This window comes from Cupressus sempervirens, chromosome 10 (genome assembly GCF_028749045.1).
Source record: "Cupressus sempervirens isolate cs-2001-9-10 chromosome 10, ASM2874904v1, whole genome shotgun sequence".
In the NCBI taxonomy this organism is placed as follows: domain Eukaryota; kingdom Viridiplantae; phylum Streptophyta; class Pinopsida; order Cupressales; family Cupressaceae; genus Cupressus; species Cupressus sempervirens.
The window spans coordinates 51,629,621-51,653,314 of record NC_143127.1 but is presented as its reverse complement, the minus strand read 5'-3'; the positions used below and the strand labels follow the sequence as shown (position 1 = coordinate 51,653,314).

The 23,694-nt window shown below is 37.9% G+C and overlaps 1 protein-coding gene across 2 annotated transcripts in view; it reads left to right on the top strand.

Annotated features, from left to right (window-relative positions):
- ISA3 (isoamylase 3) overlaps window positions 1-22,445 on the top strand; it is a 313,468-nt gene extending 291,023 nt beyond the window's left edge. For both annotated transcript variants that reach the window (XM_089804631.1, XM_089804630.1), the window contains one exon: window positions 21,703-22,445. In XM_089804631.1, the coding sequence (XP_089660757.1) occupies window positions 21,703-21,813 (111 nt within the window). In that variant the 3' untranslated portion in view covers window positions 21,814-22,445. The remainder of the gene's footprint in view (window positions 1-21,702) is intronic.
- Window positions 22,446-23,694: the final 1,249 nt, after the last annotated feature.

The following is a 23,694-nucleotide window of genomic DNA, read 5'->3' as shown; positions in this document are numbered from 1 at the left end:
TTCTATGTATTGCGAATTCCTGTTGGAGTTCTGGATCATTCGCCATTTCGGAAGTGAAAGATCTTCTCTATTTGGCTTGTGCAGTTTCAGTGGGATTCAACACTCACCCTATTCCGTTGTTGCATGTAATACTTCGCTCAGATTTCAACACATTTTCTTGAAGTAATTATTTGTATTCGAGTCTTTATTTTCGCATTTGGCTTCCATAAAAATCTTGGTGTTTGTGTTCGAACAAGAGTGTTGAGACTGTGGGTTCAAATATCTGTCCGTACCACTTCCTTTCACTCTCGAGCTGCTCCTTTCTTGGCCGTACGACCTTCCTCTCCACCTACATTCCCACATAACCATTCTTGTTCTCCACCCTCACTTTGTATGGCCTACTGTACAGCCCTCACAAACCCTCCACCGTACACCCACAAAAAAAGCTACTGTATGGCCTGGAACTAAGTCATCGTATGGTCCTTTTGGAGACACCATACAGACCTCACTGTGCATTGTCTCAACTCCGTACGAACATCTTGGACACTTAAATTTGTACTTTCCCTCCTTCCTTGCCATACAAATCCCTCCTTTTGCACTGTAAGAGTCTTTCTTCCCCATACATTCAACCCTTCCGTACTTGGAACACCACAGGAATGTATTGAAGTTTTTCTTCCATGTAGTTTCCTTGTAGAGTATTACATTTTATTGATCACTCACGAATCCATCTCAACATAGTTTGCCCCCTCTGAATCAATATAACTGAGATCACCGAAGGTTGACTGAATCATATCCTCTATTTGCTCCTTCAAATGCATGTGTCAAACTGCCTCTTTTCTTGCGAACACATTCTCAAAGGAAAAGATCAAGGCACATAGCTCTTATAGAAAATAAAAAATAAGAGAGGGTCTGCAATGAATAGAAAATTGTAATACTCAAAGAATACTTATGTATACACCAACATCCTTAATTGTCCTTATTATCACTGATGTGGTAATTATATATATATATATATTATATATAAAATACTGGATTTCTTTCACTCTTATACTTAAGATATTGTATTGATCTAAAAAAAATCAATCATTTCTTACATAAACATAAGTTATCTATTTTGAGAAATTCATAGTGCTCTATATGTGCATTCATATATATATGAACTTTGTTACAAAATGCTCTTTCAATTATAATATCAATATCATATTAAACATATAAATGAATACTTTCAAAGTGATCATTACCAATAAAACATAACAATAATTATGAAATTCTTATTCAAAAATAATGAATAACCCCTACAGATTTAGTAATCTATTCTTTAGCAATACCAAATATATTTACCAATTAGTTGTACCTTGATCCCTAGTCTATTATCACTTTAATTATCATATTAAAAATAATCTAATAATAAAGAGATAAATACTTACCTCCACATCACTCCTTTCTTATTTATTTCCAAGGTCAAGAGTTGATGACAAACCTTTGTGATTTCCTTCCAGCCAGACTTTTATTCTTTTTATTTTATTTTAAATATTGTGTTTTCCATGCCATTACTAGAGCTTGAACAAGCATGGAACCAACTATTTTCTTTGGAGAATGTTTTCTCTAAATGTATAAATCAGTTGGGATTTTAAAGACTAACTCCATGATTTAAATTACAAACATTTCTTGCACTTGTAATGTTAAAATGAAATACAACCTCTCCTTTGTATTTGCTATTATGAGTTGCGCCAGATTTAAAACTCGACCTCCACAACCATGATAATATTAGTGAAGGCCGACCTTCCTTATATGGGTTGCTACTTAACTTCTTATGCGGACACTCTAAATCTTTTATTCCAATAATTCGCCTTGTTTACTCTCAATCGTTATTACCGTGTCCTTGGGGATTGGTCTTCCGTCCACATGCCTTCCTTATGTTGATCTATTATCTCTATTTTCTGATTATGAAATACATATAGCCATCAATGACCAACCTCCACAAACGCTTCTTGATTGTCCTTTACATGCAGGGAATATTTCATTTGATTTACCTGAATATTTCATTGGCAATTTATCTTTGTCTGATGCGGTCTAAAATACATAGGCTGACATTTGCAAATGTAAGAAAGTATTATCCACCTGCTAATGATGTTCATGTTATGGCTGTTCAGTCGAGTGAATTATTTGAAAGCAAATGGAGATTCATTGACAAGAAACTTCCTGATGTAGCACCCCCCGTCCTATTTTATGAGTAAGGTTGTTTAGTCAATTTTGGTGCCAAAACCTCATCAACGACAGCAACAGTAGATTCATGATAAAGTTACAGAAAAACCTAAGCAATGTAACAAGCCAAAGGCTACCCCTGCACCCTTAGAGCATAAATCGAAATTGGAATCAAACAAATGGCTAATATCCTTTGACGAAAAATAGAAACTCAACAAAGATTTTCAATCATTCAGTTATATGCCTGGACTTATATTTGATTTCCTGATGAAGCACTCCGGTCTGAGGTTGTTATTCCCCCATCTTTCATTTATAATCACTCTCCTTTTATTCCTATTCATTGCCTTGCATTTTTCAAGGCCAAGTCATGCTTCTCTATTTTCTTTGGAAGTCTGCCAACAATTTCAACAATTGGATTTATTTCTTCTACATCACATAAGTCATCTATAGTCTTCGAGTGCTTATCCTTGTTTATGGTTCCATTTTTTTTATGGTTCCATTTTGCATAGAAGCACAATCAGAACAAAACTCTTATATGTCTCACTGACTGTTGTAGTTATACTTTTAACCTAAGTCACAAGGTTCGCCGAATTTTCGGCTTCAAGTTCGAAATTTGGCGAACCTCAAAAAATAAAATAAAAACCATTAATATTCGCCTAAAATTTGTATGGTAACTTTAAAGTTGTGGTTTTGCACATATGATATTTTATAACTCTGCATTTTAGGGATTTCAACTTGTTTTTTGATAAATAAAAACGCCTCCATACTGAAAATGCACCAATCGTTTATGTTTAGCGACGTCGACTAGGGCAACGTTTTGTCTGTGTCAGGCTGTCTGCAGCTCTGCAATCGTCTTTGTCAACAACTTTGTCGTCTGCCATTTTCACTGTGTTTGCGAAACTCCAGTCTGTTATTTTCCTGCAACTCCCTATCATCTTCCGCCGTGGACTCTAAAATTTCGATAATATACGATTTTTATTTTATGTTTTTAAGTTTGAGTTCTTTTTATGTTTTAAGTTGATTATAGTTTATTTTAATTTATATTATTATAATTTGTTATGATATTTACAATATTAAAAGTTAATACAATTTTAAAAAATCCTATTCGATTGATAGGTTATGCTATGTTTTTTATTAATTAATTTATGTTATTGTTATTAAATTAAATTTACAACTAAAATATTAATAACTTAATTCTTTGTCAATATTAAAATATTATAATATATTTTGTTATAATATAAATTTTATATATTTTAATTTTGTAAATTTCAAAATTGTTAACTTTTCTACATTTATTATGTATTAAAATATTTATAACTTTAAAACTTTGAATATTATATTAAAATGCTATCCTTGTTTTTTGTGAACAATAAGTATTATTATGGATTTTTATTATATATGTATTATTTATTTTATCTTGTAAATTGCAAAACGGTAATGTTCTATAGGTCTATTTAGTATTATCAATTTATTTATTATATTTCATTTTTGCCACTATTTTTTAATTTATATATTTCTTAGTAAACAAAAATGGAAAATCTATTATATTTTTACTTTAATTTTGTTTATTAGTAAAGAATAAATAAAAGTTTTATTTATATTTTTATTCAATGTTTTAAAACCTATTGTTTAATGATTTTTTTTATTAAGTTTCAAAACATATAATTTAGGGATTTTATTTTATTTTTTAAATTTAACATTTTTTTAAATAAGAAATAATAAATATAATAATAAATAGCGTGATCTTGTAAACATATAATAATAAATAGTATATACTTTAATGAGGCGAATTTAATGTCGAATTTTTTGGGATTTTTTTGAGTTGTCGAATTTCATAGTTGTCGAACTTGAACTCGAATCCGAACCTTGTGACTTACCTTTTAACCAAGTTGATAACTTTTTGATCTGTCTAGGTCTATTGTGCACTAAACTTGTAAGTACTCCCTTCATCACATTCCTGATGGCCTTGTGGATCTTCGCTGGATGAAGCTCTATGAAGGTGGGCACTTCACCACCTTGCCATGGTTCAAACAAAAGCCTGTGAATATTTTGCAACTGTGCGAAGTAATCCTCATTAACAAAGGTCACAATTTGATCGCAATGAATAGTAGTTTGTTCTTTTCCAAGGTCTACACTTTGATTCTCTCATCTCCTTTATTTACATTTGTAGTGGCTCTGATACCATGTTGAGTAATATGGATCATTTTCTACAAATGTACTAACATTTCCAATGTGATTGATGTCTTCCAAATGCAGATTTGAAGACTCATAAATATGAGAGGAGACATGTCTCTATAGTTAATCATCATTAGTTAATATATTAATAATATAAATAACCATATGTATAACTCATCTTTAAGCATATATGTAATATTAATATGTTAACTATATATGTAATATATTATTATATAATAATATATAATAATATATAATGTATAATATATATACTATATATTATATTACATGTATAATATATATTATATATATAAAATATTTATCTTAAAGATGATTTACCATCAACAAGATATTTCATGATAAAAATCAATCTGACACAAGCTACAACCTTAACAAAAATTACACAAACTCAAAGCACCAATGATATTCTCCAAAGCAACAATAGTACAGAAATGGAGATGCAAACCTTAAGAAATTGATCCACAATACCTTAGATGCAGGACCAATGCTCAATTCTAAAACTCCAAACTCTTATACATCAGCAAGAGCACAAACTTCATTACCTCAGAAAAGGCCACAAAGGCAACAAAAGAAAATAAATATCCAAGCGTGCTTTTCTCAACAAATGGGTTTGTATTTATAACCTCTAAATGCCTTTTTTGTTGCCAAAATGTAACTTCACTCAAGAAGCTTCCCCACACAACATTAATTAGAAGCTTCCATTAAATTCTTTCATTTGACTTCGCTAAACTAATTAATAAATGGCTCTTTCCAATGATAACTTAATAATAGTTTGGCCACTAAAAATGTAATAACTCCCAAAATACTCATCATTTAAATATGCCATTTGAAATAAGAGTCGTACCTATTGTTTCTCCATGTGACCAAATACACTATCCAAAAATGGAAAGGGTTCATCTCAATCAACACCTCACTTACCACAAATAGTAAGTACACAAAACTAAGCACTAATGAAATCCAACCTGAGCCAAACAAAGACCAACCTGTAGCTTATTGAATTGTGGAGAAGACAAGACCCTCTCAAGCCAAGCCACTGCCTCAGAAGACCCCCTATCCACAATAATTAGCCTACAAGGATCAGAATAATAGGCTAATCCCTAAAACTCCAATGCCGACAAAAATGGGAACATTACAATTGACTAAGTCATATCTATTCCTTGTGGGGTGGTGAACCTGATGGTATGTGGTGCCTTCTTGTGGGATCAGAGATCCACCACCTTAGCCTAAGGTATCTACTTTGCAAGAACCAGTTATGCTACAGAGGAAAGTTGTGACGCCATGAATGATATTTGTTTAGCTACCCAACCAAACAATGCCAGCCCTGACTTGGCGAGTTCTTGTTAAGTCATACGGTTGGTCTCTCCTATTGTATGGTCTCCTTCCTCTCTCTTACAGATGTTGCCTCCTATTGTTACATCTATTTCAGTTGTACAAACATCTATTCTTGTCCAATTGATTATTTGCATTTGTCACCTCTGAAGTGTTTTTGAGGTTCTGATTTTAATGCATTTTGAGGTATAAGGGTTTGATTCGAGTGTTTCATTCTAGAGTTTCCTCTATTGTTTCTACTGTGGCTGAGGAGCAATTGTTCATTGGAGCATTTCGAATTGATATTTTGCAATTTGAGTCACTTCCCTACTATTTGTTTTGTGGCTGGGAAGGCAAATTGGTGTGAGTTTTCATTCTACTGGCTAGCATTATTTCTAGTGGCCTTGGATGATTCCTTAGTGAAGGAAATTGGTAAATCAAAGTCTTTATTTGTATTAAGCAGATTGCATTTTGCAATGTCTCCAATTTTGTCAGCATCAAAGTTTCAAGAATTAGCTTATCATTGTGATCCTCGCAGGCTAATTATTGTAGATAGAGGGTCTTTTGTGGCAGTGGCTTGGCTTGGGAGGGTCTTAACTTCTCCACATTTCAGTAAGCTACAGGTTGGTCTTCGTTTGGCTCAGATTGGACTTTGTTTGGGCTTAGTTTCGTGTACTTACTATTTGTGGTAAGTTGATGTTGATTGAGATAGACCCTTTCTATTTTTGGAAAATGCATTTGGTCACATGGAGAAACAATAGGAATGACTCCTATTTTAGATGACATATTTAAATGATGAGTATTTTGGGAGTTATTATATTTTAAGTGGCCAAATTATTATTAAATAATTAAATAACTTTTTTATAAAGATATAATTTAACTTTATAATTTCACTTAAATTGAAAGTTGAGTTATCATTGGAAGGGGCTTTTTATTTATTAATATTATGCTTAAGCCAAGTATTAAATGTTGCCAAAAGAGTTAAGTTGGAAAGTTTCAAGAGTTGAGTGCTTTTGGGAAACTTTCACAATTTCAGAAGTTAAGTTATTTTGGAAACTTTTGTCAACAAAGGCATTATAAATATGAGCTCATTTCATTGAGAAAAGCACACTTGAATAATTTATTTGTTTTTGTTGTCTTTGTGGTTTTTTCTGAATTTTTTGAATTGTGTGCCCTTGTTGAGGTAAAAGGGTTTGTAGCTGAGAGGTATTTATATCACTGTTGAGGTATAGTGATTACAATTATTGTGAATATTTGCTGAGTCTCCTGTACTATGATTATCTGTGGCTGGGAGATATTATCGTTGCTGAGAAGCTGAAGTTTAGTGTGATTGAGCTTTTGGTAGTCTGAAATTCTGGAGCTATTTTTACTGTATCTAGGGAGCTCTTCATTAGAAATGGATGTTGAATGACTGGTTTGAGCAGTACATTTGAGAGTGGGCGTTTGAGCTACTTATTTTTGGATACGACTGGCTGTAAATACTGGGCAACACCTTAACTACTGCTGATGCTAGTATTTGGTGAGTAGGCGTTTCTGTTTGTTTACTACACTGCTGAGCGATCATATTCTACCAATTTGGGCAGCATCTAGCATCTTTGGAAGGCTGCTTTGACCCTGCAAACCCACAATCACATTGGGAAGGCCTGTGTTTACCAGTTAGAGTCCCACGACCATATGTTAGAGGGTTGCATTCTGTTTAGAGGCCTGCATTTATGATTTACAGACCTGCGTTGTGAATCTGGAGGCCAGTGTTAAATAAATTGGGCGTGTGAAGAGTTTTGAAAGGATTCTGGAGGCTGCAGACTGAAAAATCAGGTAGCATTTGGGTTTATTTAGGATCTGCAATCCATTGTAGAGGCCCTGCTATCAGGATTACCAGCAAAGTCTGTACTTGTACAAATTCTTGGAGGAGTCTAATCAAGTTATTTGTTTATAATCGTTGTAGTTTCCTGATAATGTTTAAGCCCATGGTTAATAGCAAAAAGAAATCTGTTTAGCATTTAGCATCACCAGTGTATGTCTATCTTTGTTATTTTAGCATCATATATATATATATATATATCTCAAAATCACCGATAAGGTCATTTATTCAACATATACAAAATACAAGGTTCTTCCAAGACACAAAGACAAGGTACACTATAGTGGTGTTAAGTTTTTTTGCCAAGTGTTCAACAAAATGCCAAATTATTGATTAGTAAAAGAAATTGATGTTGTTAAAGCTAATAACTGGATTGGGTTCTTAAAGCGGTATCAGAGTGGTTTCCTGCCAACCGACAAGAATTGGGCTCAGTTTGATCAGTGCTTGATTTTGTGATTCGGTTTTCAACGTTATGGATGGTGACACGAGGTTTGGTATTCATTATACCCGCAAAGGGCGTACTTCTCCGCCTAGGGATGGAGATTCTGAGACGCCCTGCAAGTTGGCCACAGTGGATGTGGAGTGTGATGAGAATTCATGTCAGATTGAGTCAGATGATGCAGTTGTTGACATGAGTTCCCAAGATCATGCATTTGATGGTGATGTAGTGATAGTCGGAGTAGGAGCATGCGATGATACAGTTTTATCGACAGCTACTTCTGCGCCAGTTAAGTCATCTATGGAGGAGTTTAATGATGTGTGTTCTGTTGATAGCAAACATGTTGATGATTATGAGTTTTCACCATCTGCTGATTTGGTTTAGTTTTCTATTGCAGCAGTTGGTGATGTTCCTGCATCCACACATTTTGACATGGATACACCTATTGTTGATACAATGGGCATGAGTGCATATGGCTCTCCTGTAGCTATGTCTTTTCCAGGGATTTTTGAAGATGATCAAGATTCCAGTCTTATATATATTATGTGGGTGGAAACAAGGAAGAAGAGGATAGTTGTCTTCTGGTGACATTCTGACTTCTACATCATCAATACAAGTTTTGGGTGCTATGACGCAGGACATGTTGATGGTCCTGATTATATTGGCATACAGTGGGTTCAGTGTTGACGGGGATGCCATGTACTTGTTCATTTGGGATCTAGGTGGAGGTTGGAGTTCATTGTGTTGCCAGATTGCTTGAGGACAAGCAATCTTGGAGAGGGACGATTGTAATGTCCCCAATTTTGTCGACATCAGAGTTTCAAGGATTAGCCTATTATTGTGATCCTTGTAGGCTAATTATTGTGGATAGAGGGTCTTCTGTGGCAGTGGTTTGGCTTAGGAAGGTCTTATCTTCTCCACATTTCAGTAAGCTACAAGTTGGTCTTTGTTTGGCTCAGATTGGACTTCATTTGGGCTTAGTTTTGTGTACTTACTATTTGTGGTAAGTTAGTGTTGATCGAGATGAACCCTTTCTTTTTTGGAAAATGCATTTGGTCACATGGAGAAATAATAGGTATGACTCTTATTTTATATGGCATATTTAAATGATGAGTATTTTGGGAGTTATTATATTTTAAGTGACCAAATTATTATTAAATAATTAAATGGGTATTTATAAAGTTTGAATTTAACTTTATAATTTCACTTAAGCTGAAGGTTGAGTTATCATTGGAAGGGGCCATTTATTTATTAATATTATGCCTAAGCCAAGTATTAAATGTATCCAAAAGAATTAAGTTGGAAAGTTTCAAGAGTTGAGTTCTTTTGGGAAACTTCAACAATTTCAGCAGTTGAGTTCTTTGGAAACTTTTGTCAACAAAGGCATTATATATATGAGCTCATTTCATTCAGAAAAGCATGCTTGGATAATTTATTTGCTTTTGTTGCCTTTGTGGCTTTTTCTGAGTTTTCTGAATTGTGTGCCTTTGCTGAGGTAAAAGGGTTTGTAGCTGAGAGGTATTTAAATCACTACTGAGGTATAGTGTGTCATCGGTAGAAATTGTGTATCATCCGATGAGTCCCTTCGAAAAGGAAATTGTGTATCAGCCGATGGGTCCCTTCGGAAAGGTTTTTGTTATGTAGCGACATCTTCTATGTGGCCGACGGACTCCTTTGGGAAAGTTCTTCGGAAAGTATTTATAACCCCTTCGGGAAGCATTGTATTCATCTTATGAATGAAGCATAATGTGTTTGGCATATGCGAATAATAATAAGAAGAGTTCTGCTATTCGTGTTCGTGTTCATTGTCTGTGTGCAATTCTTAATTAACCTACGAGCTCTTTTCAAGTTGTAATATGCTAAGGATCGACGAAGGTAAGAAAGAAGAAGGAAATGAATGTCCGAAGGAACATAGAGAAGCAGCAGGAGGAAATGAATGTCCGAAGGAATATGGAGAAGCCAAAGGAAGAAATGAATGTTCGAAGCAACATAGAGAAGCCGAAAAAGGGAACGCGGGTATGACTAAAGCTGAAGGAAAGAACATACAGTACGAGCCCGAAAGGAGGAAAGATTCCACTATACGATTGCGCAAGAAGAAAGTATTACGTCAAACCACAGATATAGTAGAATGGTGCCAGCAGCAAGGAAGACACATCATATGATCTGCACAGGAAACAAAGCGAAAGGGTTTAATATAAGTTGCAACAGTACGAAGTGGACATGTTATTGACAGCTAGAAGGGGCAGCTGACAGAGTCCATGGTAGCAAGCTTCGAGAACAAATTGGGCGGTATGGAGATGACACAGAACAGGCGTAGCAGGTTTCAACTCGGACAGTGGTTGTTGAAGTACGACGATCGGAATGAGATCAAACCAGGCAAGTTCAAAATTAAATGGGTCGGGCCATACCAGATTCGGGAAGTGGGCAATAACGGAGCAATAAAACAATGGATGCTAGACGGAAATGAAGTATTCGATGTAGTGAAGAGGTCGAAGTTGAATGTCTGCCATGAAAGAAGTAACGCACCTCCGTGGATGAACAACTGAGAGAAGAAGACTGTAAGTGTTGTATATATGTAAATATTGTACATATGTAAGATCAGTAAGGACAGGAACTTTATTTCTAAAAAAAAAAAAAAAAAAAAAAGAAAAATTGCAAAAAAAAAAAAAAAAAAAAAAAAATGAAGAAAAAAAAGGTACCGTACGGATTTTGTTTGCTCACCGTACGATTTTCACTTGGTTTTTGAGTTGTACAGTTTTTTAGATTTTGAGATTGTGTACAATTTTTAAGTTGGGAGATGGTGTACGATTTCAAATTAAACTCTGAAGCACCGTACGGATTCTTAACTGTTCACCATACGGTTTTGGAGGAAGTGTACGGTTTTTGCATATTATAAAGTCTGAGAGTGTACGGCTTTTCCTGTATGGATTTTCCAGTTTAGTGTACGGTTTTTTGTGCAGTACGGATTTGATCAAGTTTTTGCATCGTCTTGTCGTACGGCGTATGAATTTTGGAAGAAGCTGAAGTAAAGGCAATGTACGGATTTTTCGGGAGCTTGGAATAGTACGGATTTTAATATGTGATGTACGGATTTTATAACAATAATGTAGTGTACGGTTTCTAAGTAAAGGTTACCGTACGGATTTTTTGAGGATTGGTTTTTGCACGGGTTGTCAGCCGACTAGATGGTTCCGGCGGTGTTTCTATAGCCGACGGATTGACTTTCGTCAGTGTTTTGTATTTTGTAGCCAACGGGTAAATAGTTTGTAGCGGATGTAATGTTGTGGCCGATGGAACCCTTCAGGAAGGTTCGGCGGCAGTATTTATATCCCATTTGGGATCATTGTAAATCATCAATCATCTACTATTACGGATATTATGAAGCATAATGTATGTCTGGCATATGCGAATATAATTCTGCTATTCTATTCCATTGTCTGTATGCGTTGATTTCTTTACCAGTACGGTAAACATTTGGTGTCATTGCCTGGTGAATCTGGAAGGTGGGAGGAATGAAGATTAATGCCAAATCAGCTTAACAAGGATCGAAATAAGGCGAAGGGAAAAGATGGAATCCATACTGCACAAGAACATTTAATTCTGGCACAGCAGGCAGACCGCCGAAGGAGATTCTAGAAGCTTGCCGACAGAAACAGGAGTGCAGAGGAATTGTTGGAGGAGACTCGGCAGCGGGTGGAATTGGTGGAAGAAGCATGGGAGGAGTTCTTGAATTTGTGTTCGCCGAGGGAAGAAAATTCAGACGGAAGAGCATCAACTCGCACGGCTCGCAGTGCCGAAGGAGCACGAGCGTGGAGTGACCTCTTCGTCCGAGATAGACTTCCATGGGAAACAACTTCAGAAGATCCTTCTCCTTCACCAAGGTTCGCAGCTGTCGACACCTCCGGGGTGGGAGTGCAAACCGCCGGTGTGGGAGAGCAGTTCGCCGGTGTGGGAGTGCAGACCGCTGGTGTGGGAGTGCAGACCTCCGGTGTTGGAGTAAACAGCGCCAGTGTTGCAGGACCCAGTAATGCTTCTCTACCAAATTCAATTGTGATGGGGGGACCCAAAGAAAAGCTGCCGAAGTTTGAGGGCGATGGTACAGCCGACCCCATCCGACATTGTAAAATGTGAGACAATCTGGTGGGCAAATGGAATCACAGATGCCAACGAATGGGTCAGGCAATTTCCGGCAACCCTACGGGGTGTGGCGATTGATTGGTTTTCGGATACGGATCCACAAAAGCTAAATAGTTGGGATAACATTAAAAAGGAGTTCCTGGCGGAATTTAAACTCTTGCGGGATGATAATGAGATCATAGTGGAGATTTTCAATACCAAACAGGGGAAGCACGAAACTGTCCGCGTCTACGCCAGGAGATTAAAAGACTTAATAAACAAAATGGAAAGCAAGCCGGCGGACGGATTGCAGAAAAGATGGTTCATGGACGGCCTACGATCGAAATTGCGGAGGAAAATGAAAATTGTCCCACCGTCATCATATGTGGATGCATATAACAGAGCACTGGACCTTGAAAGTGAACAGAAGACAAAGAAGAAGAAAACTAGCTCCTCTGATTCTGATGACGACGAGCCTGTCGGAGATGATAGCAACGACGACGAAGGCAACAGCAAGAAGGTCTGTGCCTTACAGAAGGATATGGTTCGCATGATGAAAGAGTTTAAAAATATGCAGAAGGAGCCAAAAGGTAGTGAGCTGTGGTGCACGGAGTGTAAGACTGATGGTCATACTAAAGGATCGTGTCCAAAGAACCAATTTTGTGACATTTGTCAGATCATGGGCCATTCGACAAAAGAGTGCCCCTTTAACATGAAGACAAGAGGATCTCCACAGGTGTTTCTCACACAGGAGGCTTCCTTGTCGGGCAGTAGCGGAAATACGAATAGCGCAGGTGCCACATTTGGAGGGTACAAGAATAATAACAAAGGGCAAAATAGCAATAATGCGAACAATAACAATAATAATGGGAGCCGAAGTCGAACCCAGTATGATGCAAACAGACGGCCGATCGTTCAATGCCGAACATGTAATTTGTGGGGTCATTTTGCACAGGATTGTACAACGGCAAACACACCAAAATTATTATGCAGATGGTGCGGACTCGGCGATCACGAAGATTCCAAGTGTCCAAAGTCTGGAGTAAACTTAATCACTGTCGGCACGGATGTAGAGGAGGTTCTGGCAATTACACGGAGGCAAGCGGAGGAAAAGAGAAAATTGGGGGAAGCGCAGGCGGAAATTGCAAAGGCATCGTTGGCGGGGACATCTCAGTTGAAGGACATCACCGGCACCTTGGCAAGGAACTTCGCAGAACAAAACATTGTACGACAGATCTTACAAACGGAGATACCGGTCTTGATAAGTGACCTTCTCACAATGCCTCAGTTACAGACGGCCATTTTGAATCATACACCGTTTCCGAAAGCAACGGAGGACACAGGAAGGGACACTAGGGAAGTGATGACAACAGACCCAATGCTGCTGGCACTCACCTCCGGACGGCATCCGGCGGTCGTCAAGATGGGGATTTTGGGAAATGTTTTGACAGAGACAATTGTTGACAGAGGGTCCGGCGTGAATTTCTTACCGGAGGATACCTGGAAGAAGTTGGGGAAGCCGACATTGTGGCCACCTGCATTTCAGTTGCTCACGGCAAACCAACATAGAATCAAACCGTTGGGAATCTTGAAAGCGCAACCGGTAACCATTGGTACGCAACCATTTTTATTGGATTTTGTGGTCATTCCATTGAAAAGAAAAGGATATGATGCTATTCTGGGACGGGATTGGTTGGTGCAAGCAAAAGTAAAACATGATTGGAAACGAAATACCCTATCAATGGAGCGCGGAGGCAAAAGATTCATAATTGACCTGCACACACAAATGGTTGGCGAGGAGGCAGCATCGTCAGATTCTGACAATGAAGGCAAGAGTGATGACGAAGGAAAGAGGAGAATGGAACCAGATGAAGGAGTATTAGGACTTGACGGAGGATCGAATGACGATGACCTGGACTCGGTGAATGGCCTTTACCACAGGCAGATAGAAGACTACGAACTCTTTCCGAGTTGTAATATGCTAAGGGTCAACGAAGGTTAGAAAAAGGAGGAAAATGAGTGTCCGGAGGAATATAGAGAAGCAGATGACGCAAAGGAGGTTACGGTTGAAGAAGGGAAGGACATACAATACAGACCCAGAAAAAAGAAAGATCTCACCATTCGGTACACGGTGAACGGACCGCACAGGAGGAAAAGAATGCATCGCACCATAAAATTACTTGAAGGGTACGGACAGAGAGGAAATAAGTTAGATGTGCGACGACTGCAGGCACAGTGGGTGACGGAGGTAACACAAAACAGATATAAGGCGTGGCATGACAAACTCAGTAGGTTTCAGCCGGGGCAGTTGGTACTCAAGTACGACGGTCAGGATGAAATCAAACAGAAAAAGTTTAAGGCAAGATGGGTTGGACCATATCAAACCTGGGAGGTTGGCGACAATCGGGTGATAAAATTGAAGACATTGGACCAGCAAGAGGTGCCTCCAGTAGTCAACGGATTTAAATTGCAAATATATGGTGCCAAGAAGACTCCGTCGCTATCACAGAATGGTCAGCTGACTCTGTCGTCGTTGCAGAATAGCGACGCCTGAAGGCAAAATTAAGGTGTTGTCTTTTAATTTTATTTAAAAATTGAAAAAAAAAAAATTTGAAAAAAAAAAATAAAAATTGAAGCAAAATTTAAAAAAAAAGAAAAAAAAAGAAGCAAGCCACGGGAGAGCCCGCGGGGAAGCTGAGGCTACTGGCGAGCATCTCTCCGTGGGAGAGTCCCACGGGCACATGTCCGCAGGCAACTCTCCGCAAGAGAGTCCTGCGGGCACATTTCCGCGGGCAACTCTCCGCGGGAGAGCCCTGTGGGCAACTCTCTGCGGGAGAGTCCCATGGGCACATGTCCGCTGGTAACTCTCCGCGGGAGATGGCCCGCAAGCACTTTTTTGTGGGAGTTTGCCCCGCGGTCCACTACCTGCCACTTGTCTTGTCTGCAGAAGCAACCCACGGGGTTGTTTTAAAACCACGAAATTCACAATTTCTTTCAGCGCCAAAGACCTTTGGTGTATTTCGATTTTCTTAGCCATCCATAATGAAATGGGCTCGGGGAAGGATCAACAATAGCAAGAGTTGTGAAAGTTCTTGGTAAGAATTCCTTCCCACGAAGAGGTGCTGGAGAAATCTGACGTGCAGAGTTCTTTCGTCCACCTATATATGTATAAGCAGCAGACGCTCAAGGTTTTGTGAGAAGCAGGAAAGAGGAAGCAGTAAATATTATTAAAAAAAAAAAATGACGACAGATTCAAGTTGTTTGGAATGAATAACAGATGATGCCAAAGAGAAGGGGAAGCAGAAGTGGTTACCAGAAAGAGTCTGGAATTGGCAGAAAATGGCAAAAACAGTGTGTTCCGTGCATTTTTATGTGGGTTCCGGAGTGTTAATTTGGTCTTGGCGGCGAGGGGCGCTGCCCCTCGACCCTGCCCTGTACTGCGACAAGGAGCGCACCCAGGGCACTGCCCCAGGACCCCGCAGGGGTGCTGCCCTTGGACCCCGCCGGGGGCGTTGCCCCCTGGACCCCCAGTCGTTGCAGATATCAGTTGTGGGAGTCTGACCAGTTGAGAAGAGTTGAAGTTGTTGCAGGCATGGACTTTCTGTGTACCAGAGGCAGTGGGAGCAGGTGTTGGCTGTGAGGCTGTCTTGGTGGATGCGTAGAGAGCTCGGGAGGAGCTGATCATCCAGTTGGAGGCAGTGCAGCGACACTTGGCTCGGGGTACCAAGGAGTTGGACAGAGAAAGCAGCACGGGTGGCTATCAAGGTCAGCTTGAGGAGACAGTATTGTGTTAGCAGAGACTACAAATGCAATGGGATGAATGTAAAAGTGATGTGGCAGAAGCAGATTTTTCTTGTTGCAGTTAGTTCGTTAATGTATTTTGTTTGTTAATTTGTCTCAGATATTTTGTTAGTCGTCAGGAGACGACTATTTTTTTTTGGGGGGGATGGTGTCAGCCGACTGGATGGTTCCTGCAGTGTTTCTGTAGCCGACGGTTTGACTTTTGTCGATGTTTTGTATTTTGTAGCCGACGGGTAAATAGTTTGTAGCGGATGTAATGTTGTGGCCAACGGAACCCTTCAAGAAGGTTCGGCGACAGTATTTATATCCTGTCTGGGATCATTGTAAATCATCAATCATCTACTATTACGGATATTATGAAGCATAATGTATGTCTGGCATATGCGAATATAATTCTGCTGTTCTGTTCCATTGTCTGTATGCGTTGATTTCTTTACCAGTACGGTAAACACGGGTTTTAGACATTGTACGGATTTCTAGCAGGAGTCACCGTACGGAGTTTTGGAGTGAAGCTACCGTACGGATTTTTATAGTTAGTTTTTGATAAGCCATCGTACAGACCGCCCAATTTGTTCCCGAAGCTTGCTACCATGGACTCCGTCTGCTGCCCCTTCTGGCTGTCAATAACACGTCCACTTCGTACTGCTGCAACTTTTATTAAACCCTTTCGCTTTGTTTCCTGTGCAAACCGTATAATGTGTCTTCCTTGCTGCTGGCACCATTCTACTATATCTGTGGTTCGACATAATACTTTCTTCTTGCGCGGTTGTACAGTGGAATCTTTCCTCCTTTCGGGCTCGTACTGTATGTTCTTTCCTTCAGCTTCAGTCATACCCGCGTTCCCTTCTTCGGCTTATCTGTGTTGCTTCGAACATTCATTTCCTCCTTCGGCTTCTCCATATTCCTTCGAACATTCAATTCCTCCTGCGGCTTCTCTGTGTTCCTTCGGACATTCATTTCCTTCTTCTTTCTTAAGTCTGACCAGTTGAGAAGACTTGGAGCTGCTGCAAGCATGGAGTGTCTGTGTACTAGAGGCACTAAGAGTAGGTGTTGGCCGTGAAGCTGTCTTAGTGGATGCGTAGAGAGCTCGGGAGGAGCTGATCATCCAGTTGGAGGCAGTGCAGTGACACTTGGTTCAGTGTACTCGGAATTGGAAGGCAAAAAGCGGCACAGGTCGCTATCAGTGTCAGATATCAGATTGGCTAAGGTGACAGTGTTGAAGACCAGTTAGTCAATCAATGTATTTTGGTTGTTGATTTGTCTCAGAGATTTTGTAATTGTCGTCCGGAGATTACTTTTTCTTTTGGGGGGGACGATGTCGTTGGTAGAAATTGTGTATCATCCGATGGGTCCCTTCGGAAAGGAAATTGTGTATCATCCAACGGGTCCCTTCGGAAAGGTTCTTGTTATGTAGCCGATAGGCCCCTTCGAAAAGGTTTTTGTTATGTAACGACATGTTGTATGTGGCCGATGGACTCCTTCGGGAAAGTTCTTCGGAAAGTATTTATAACCCCTTCAGAAAGCATTGTATTCATCTTATGAATGAAGCATAATGTGTTTGGCATATGCGAATAATAATAAAAAGAGTTCTGCTGTTTGTGTTCGTGTTCATTGTCTATGTGCAATTCTTAATTAACCTATGTGGTAAACATAGTGATTACAATTATTCTGAATATTTGCTGAGTGTCCTGTACTGTGATTATTTGTGGCTGGGAGATACTATTGTTGCTGAGAAGCTGATGTTTAGTGAGATTGAGCTTTTGGTAGTCTGAAATTCTGGACCTATTCCCTTCTGTTATTTTTACTGTATCTAGGGAGCTCTTCATTAGAAATGGATGTTGAATGACTGGTTTGAGCAGTACATTTGGGAGTGGGTGTTTGAACTACTCGTTTCTGGATTCGACCTGCTGTAGATACTAGGCAACAGCTTAACTACTGCTGATACCAGTATTTGGTGTGTGATATGCTGGAAATTATACCTCCCATATAGGCATTTCTGCTGTTTGTTTACTACACTCTGCTGGGCGATCATATTCTACAAATTTGGGCAGCATCTAGCACCTTTGGAAGGCTGCTTTGGCCCTGTGGATCCGTGATCACATTGGGAAGGCCTGTGTTTACCAGTTAGAGGCCCACGACCATATGTTAGAGGGCAGCATTCTGTTTAGAGGCCTGCATTTATGATTTACAGATCTGCATTGTGAATCTGGCGGCCAGTGTTAAATAAATTGGGCCTGTGAAGAGTTTGGAAAGGATTCTGGAGGCTGCAGACTGCAAAATGAGGCAGTGTTTGGGTTTATTTAGGATCTGCAATCCATTGTAGAGACCCTGCAACCAGGTTTAGAGCCACCAGAAAAGTCTATACTTGGACAAATTCTTGTAGGAGTCTAACCAGGTTCTTTGCTAATAATCATTGTAATTTCCTGATAATGTTTAAGCCCATGGTTAATAGCAAAAAGAAATCTGTTTACCATTTAGCATTTAGCATCAACAGTGTATGTCTATCTTTGTTATTTTAGCATCATATATATATCTCTCAAAATCATAGATAAGGGTCATATATTCAACATATACAAAATACAAGGTTTTTCGAAGACACAGAGACAAGGTACACTATAGTGGTGTTAAGTTTGTTTGCCAAGTGTTCAACAAAATGCCAAATTATTGATTAGTAAAAGAAATTGATGTTGTTAAAGCTATAACTGGATTGGGGTTCTTACATATGTATCTTTGGACACCTCTGGTCCTGTTAATTGACGATACTATTATGGGTTTGTGAGCTCTTAAATTAGCTACTGCGTGTTGTTTTTTGGGTCTGCAATTGACGTTCTTACTTTGGAGGAAATCTGGTTTTCTTTCTTTTGTTGGGCACGCTGTTTGCTGGAGGGTTTGGAGTTGTGAAAACAGGTATCTTGTGCGCCCAGTATCTCTGCTGTTTGGTGCAAACTTCTCTTGCATTTTGATGGATATGCAATCTGCACTCCAGATGCCATCAATCCCCTGCTTCAGGTGTTAACTTTCAGTGGCATTTGGGCGATCTGTTCTGGCATATTTTCCTTGCCATAACATCCTGCATTTAGAATGCAATAATCACTTTGGTTTAGGATGTCACCACTGTTGAAGAATTGGATGTTGTCCGTACAACTGCTTGTCTTTGTGCAAATCGATTCTAGACTGAAAATATCACAAGTTCCTCTGTATGTGTAAAGATCAGATTTAAATTATTGCAGCATAGTTTTAAATAAGTAATTGTAGAATTTCTGAGATTAGAGAAAACTGTTATCATTCATTTAAGTGTTCATAGCAGTACTCTTTAATGCATTTATATCCACAACTTCAAAAAGATCAAAAAACCACGACTTGTAGAATTTTAACCGTGGGTTAAAGATAAATTTTGGTGATCAGTTTACTTGTATATGCTGGTATTGTGTTTGAAAATTGGTAACATCATACATTTGGTGAAGCGATCCAGTTGGGTTCATTACAGGAATAGAAACAAGAACATAGAATCATCACTATTAAACATTCAAATCAGACTACACATCAAAAGTTTGACTTCTGACAAAACTGCAGAACTGGAAATGCAGATGTAATTGTAATCGGAAACCATCAAAACTCTTGAAGTCTATAGTCTGACCACATGCATCTAAACTAGATTGTTTGAAAATATTGTGCGCCAACAACAACAATGCAGTTCCAATGACTTAAAGCCAAGAGCTGAGATGACAGTCAATAAAATCTGCAATTTCTTTACATATGACTACACATTTTCTCAAGCTACCCCTGTTTATCTAACCAAATCATCCCTTAGGTTGCCAATATAGCTTTTCTCCAACCTATTAAATTACTCATATAAGATCTGCTAGCAATAGTTAACGGACTGCAATGTCAAGCAATAGTATTTCCATTTTTCTTTCATTTTTAACAGGAGACTGAGGGTGGACAAGATAGAAGATACTTTGTGCCAAACTCATACAGCTGATCATTCAACAATAATGTGCACCTAAAAAAAAACCAGCACACAAGACCATCTGACTTTTATCTTATGATTTATCTTAGTTTTGCTCTTTTTGTGATTTTGTCTTTTCCGAGTTTGGCTCATTTGCTGCTAATAAATTAATTCTTTTGAAGGGCCATACATAAAAGACAGATTATTATTTGTTTTTGTCTCAATTCACTTTGATTTACACGTGCCAGCCTTAACCTTACTTCTGCCCTAAAAAACAATATCGTTTGGTCTTATTTGTCTTATTTGAATAGATCAAAAACCTTAAAGTTCAAATCCAGTGCTCCAAGTATTGCTAAAATAACACGGCTGGCAGAATGTAAGAATAAAATAGTTGAACAGGAATTTGTTTTGTCATGTATTAACCAGTGAACCCTCTAAGAAGGCTTTAACTTGTTTTTTTCTTAGCCTCCACAGCACCCTAAGCTTCTGCCTATGGAAAAAAAAAACAATATCCAAGAGAATCGTTCTTTTTTGTCATCTCTCTACAACTCAGAACATGTTTCTTGATTCAATTAAAATTTCTTTATAACCACACGAAAGGAAGAGAATCCTTTACCCAAAAATAGCTTGCAATTGATATTTTAATTTACACTGAGAGGGTGCTCAACTAGTAGAAAATGATCGTTCAAAACGTAAACAGACCACAAGTATCAACAACGAAGTGAATAAAAGAAATCTCATACCAAGATTAGTGTAAATTTGTTTTCAGATGAAGACTTTACAAATTTGTGTTATCCTCTAGCAAACTAGGGTGGATAGTTTCACCACCGAAACTGTATTCTGTCTTCAGCTTCTGATCCCTACATGATAAGAGAAGAAATCCGAACATTCCTAAGCCTGCTTTCCTTTACGTAACCAACTGCCTTATAAAGAACTCTAGGAAACATGTAGAAGTTTAGGCTGATATAATGTGACTTAATTTTTTATTTCTTATTTTCACTACTGTAAAAGAAAACTTGAAATGTATATTTTGTGTCATAAATCCTAAAAGGTCCAACAAAACCATTTGTCAATCATTCAAACAAAGAAACAAGAAATTTGGAGAACATTGATAAAAAATTATTTTGTCTTTAATTTTTAAAATATATATTTATCAAATGTTCCCATGGACCTTCATTCTGTTTTCCAAAATGTGTGTATCAACCATCAATGTACCCACAGATGCTGATTCTGAAAATTGCTTCCCGATACCCAATTATCTACTTACATATGAGGCTATCTTCTAGTATCTTTGTTATAAAGAGACAAATATATGGATGAGGTGCATAACCTAATTGTTCCTGGTTTATGCAGTTGTCTTCCTGAACATGATTTGTGGTTCAAGACTTCGTTAAAAAGAAATGAAATCAGAAGTAATATCTCTGGAAATTCATAAATTGGTGTCCGTGTGATTATAATCCTGGCTAATTTACAATTTTTTTCTCTATTTATTTGGTGAAAAGGGCATGTTCTTCATAAATATTACATTCACTATCCGGATGTTTATACAGCAGTGGGTGATTGATTTACATGATAAATGTTCAAATAAATGCTCATTAACTTGAAAACATGTATGTCATATACCATAATTTCATGCAACTTAAATGATTGTCTTCTCAACATGTCTCTATTGAGTTTCTATATATGCATCTGAACTGTCTGTAGTGAAACATCACTGAACAAGAATTGGAGTTGTTTTCAATTGAGGCCTATGATATGCACTGATGTTGAATCTCATGTTACATCTAAAATATATCCTTCAAAAATACTTGTTTTCCTTTTTAATGTAATTAATGGGTTCAATTGCAGGTTGATACGAACCTTCCAGCACCAGATGATTTTGTTCCCGGAGGAGTTCCTTTTAAGTCAAATTTATATAATATGGCTCCATATTCTGCAATTCTTTTCCGTGCAGGATAGAAGTAAAAGTTCTTCTGAATAAAGTTTTGGAGGATGGTCATGGTCGACTTCTTACATGTTAACCTGAGACCTGTGTAGAAACTTGAATTTGCATTTTTATAGTTGGGAAAATCCCAAGAATTATGCATATGGTGGTTGATATTTCCTATAATCCTTTTTGTTTGAATTTTGAGTATGCATTCAACTGTTGTCTACTAAAAGAAATAGTGAAATGCTAGTGTCTGGAGAAACTCTAGAGAAATCTTTCCCCAGCTCTTATCAAGGAAATTTATTTAATTAGTAGACTCCAACAATGTTCATCATCCTCTTCCTACAAAACATATCCAAGTCAAGAGAAATCAATCACAATTTCTTTTCCAGTAAGGTTATTTTACATTCTATAGCAAAGATGTTCATTAAGCCTCCTTTATCAATCGATTCCCTGGATGCCCAGATCCAAAATGAAATCTCTGTTCTTTGCTCATAGTTGTTTCCTCTCCTAATAAGGCTATCAAGAATTATATTGCTTAAGGTCTGGCAACCATTGTGGGAAGTATGGTTATTGGAAACATGTATTGATGCAAGTGGATAACTTGTTGAGTACAGTATCCTTAAAAGTGTTTCAAAATAAAAGAGAGCTTATATTTTATGCACATACTAAAATTTTTGAATGTCTAAAAGGACATTGGCTAAACAAAATAATAGGGGCTGCTCTCTGAGAGTGTTCAGAGACCAACCTCACTAAGTTTATGGCTTTCATGGCACTGTGAGAAAGGTTGTGGAATGCTCTTTGATTTGTCTATGAACTAGACATTTGGATTCCTCAAATGTGTAATTATTCTATTTGTTTTCCTATAATAAAGATCATGATGCATTAGAAACCAAGAGAAACACCTATCCTCAGCTTAAGTACGGATTTTATGGTTCTTATGGATCTATTTTTTATGTCTCTTTGTTTCTTTGAGGAAAAAGTATTATGTGCATAATGGTATGCATAAGATGAGTCATAAATATAGAGGAAAATGCACATTGAAGTAGAAACTCCAAAAGGAGATGTCGTGTCCATTCACAGGGCTTGCAAGACTGCAAATTTTAAGCAGGATACACTTCAAAAGTGTGTAACCACCTGAAAATAAAGAAGTAACAACATGAACTATCACTGCATGCTTCTTGAGGATGTATGGTTCACTTAGTCCTGTTCTCAAGGGAAAAGATGATTAGATACAAATAGCAGGAACATTTTTAGCCAACAAAATTATAAAAAGAAAAAGATCATAAAGTAAAAGAGTGGAAGCTACAAGGGGTACTATTGCTAGGCTCCTTCAAGATTCAGTGTTTGTTATGATCTAGTTTATGTCTTTTTAGAATTGTTTAAAAGGAATCATTCATATACAGCTTGTTACAAAGCAATAAAAACTACAATATTGACATAAAAGAATATTGTATATGCTGATCATATTATGCGATGAACAAAAAAGAAAAGAAAAGGAAAACGAAGATCGGGAGCTTCATGTAACTCAAACTACTAACAAATTGCCAAATCCACGTGCATTAAAATTGTTCAACAAAAATAAGAATGTAGAATGCAAGTTCATTAAGAGAGCAATTGAAGTTTAACCCAAACAATTAAAAAGGATTCCTTTATGTCTTCATATTTGATGTATTGTTGGCATGCACACAAAAGCTTGCAGCTATTCCACATGAACCATGGGATGAGGATATCACTATTTATAACTAATATCCTGTGTTGCAGAAAAATCGAATTCTTGCAGATTACAGAAGGGTTCATAACATATTTATGGGTAAACTGTGTTTTACCAAATCTTGCGGTTGATAATTCGAGGGGCCGGGAAACTTGCACACCTATGCCATACACCAATTCAAAAGTGTCATCCCTATTAC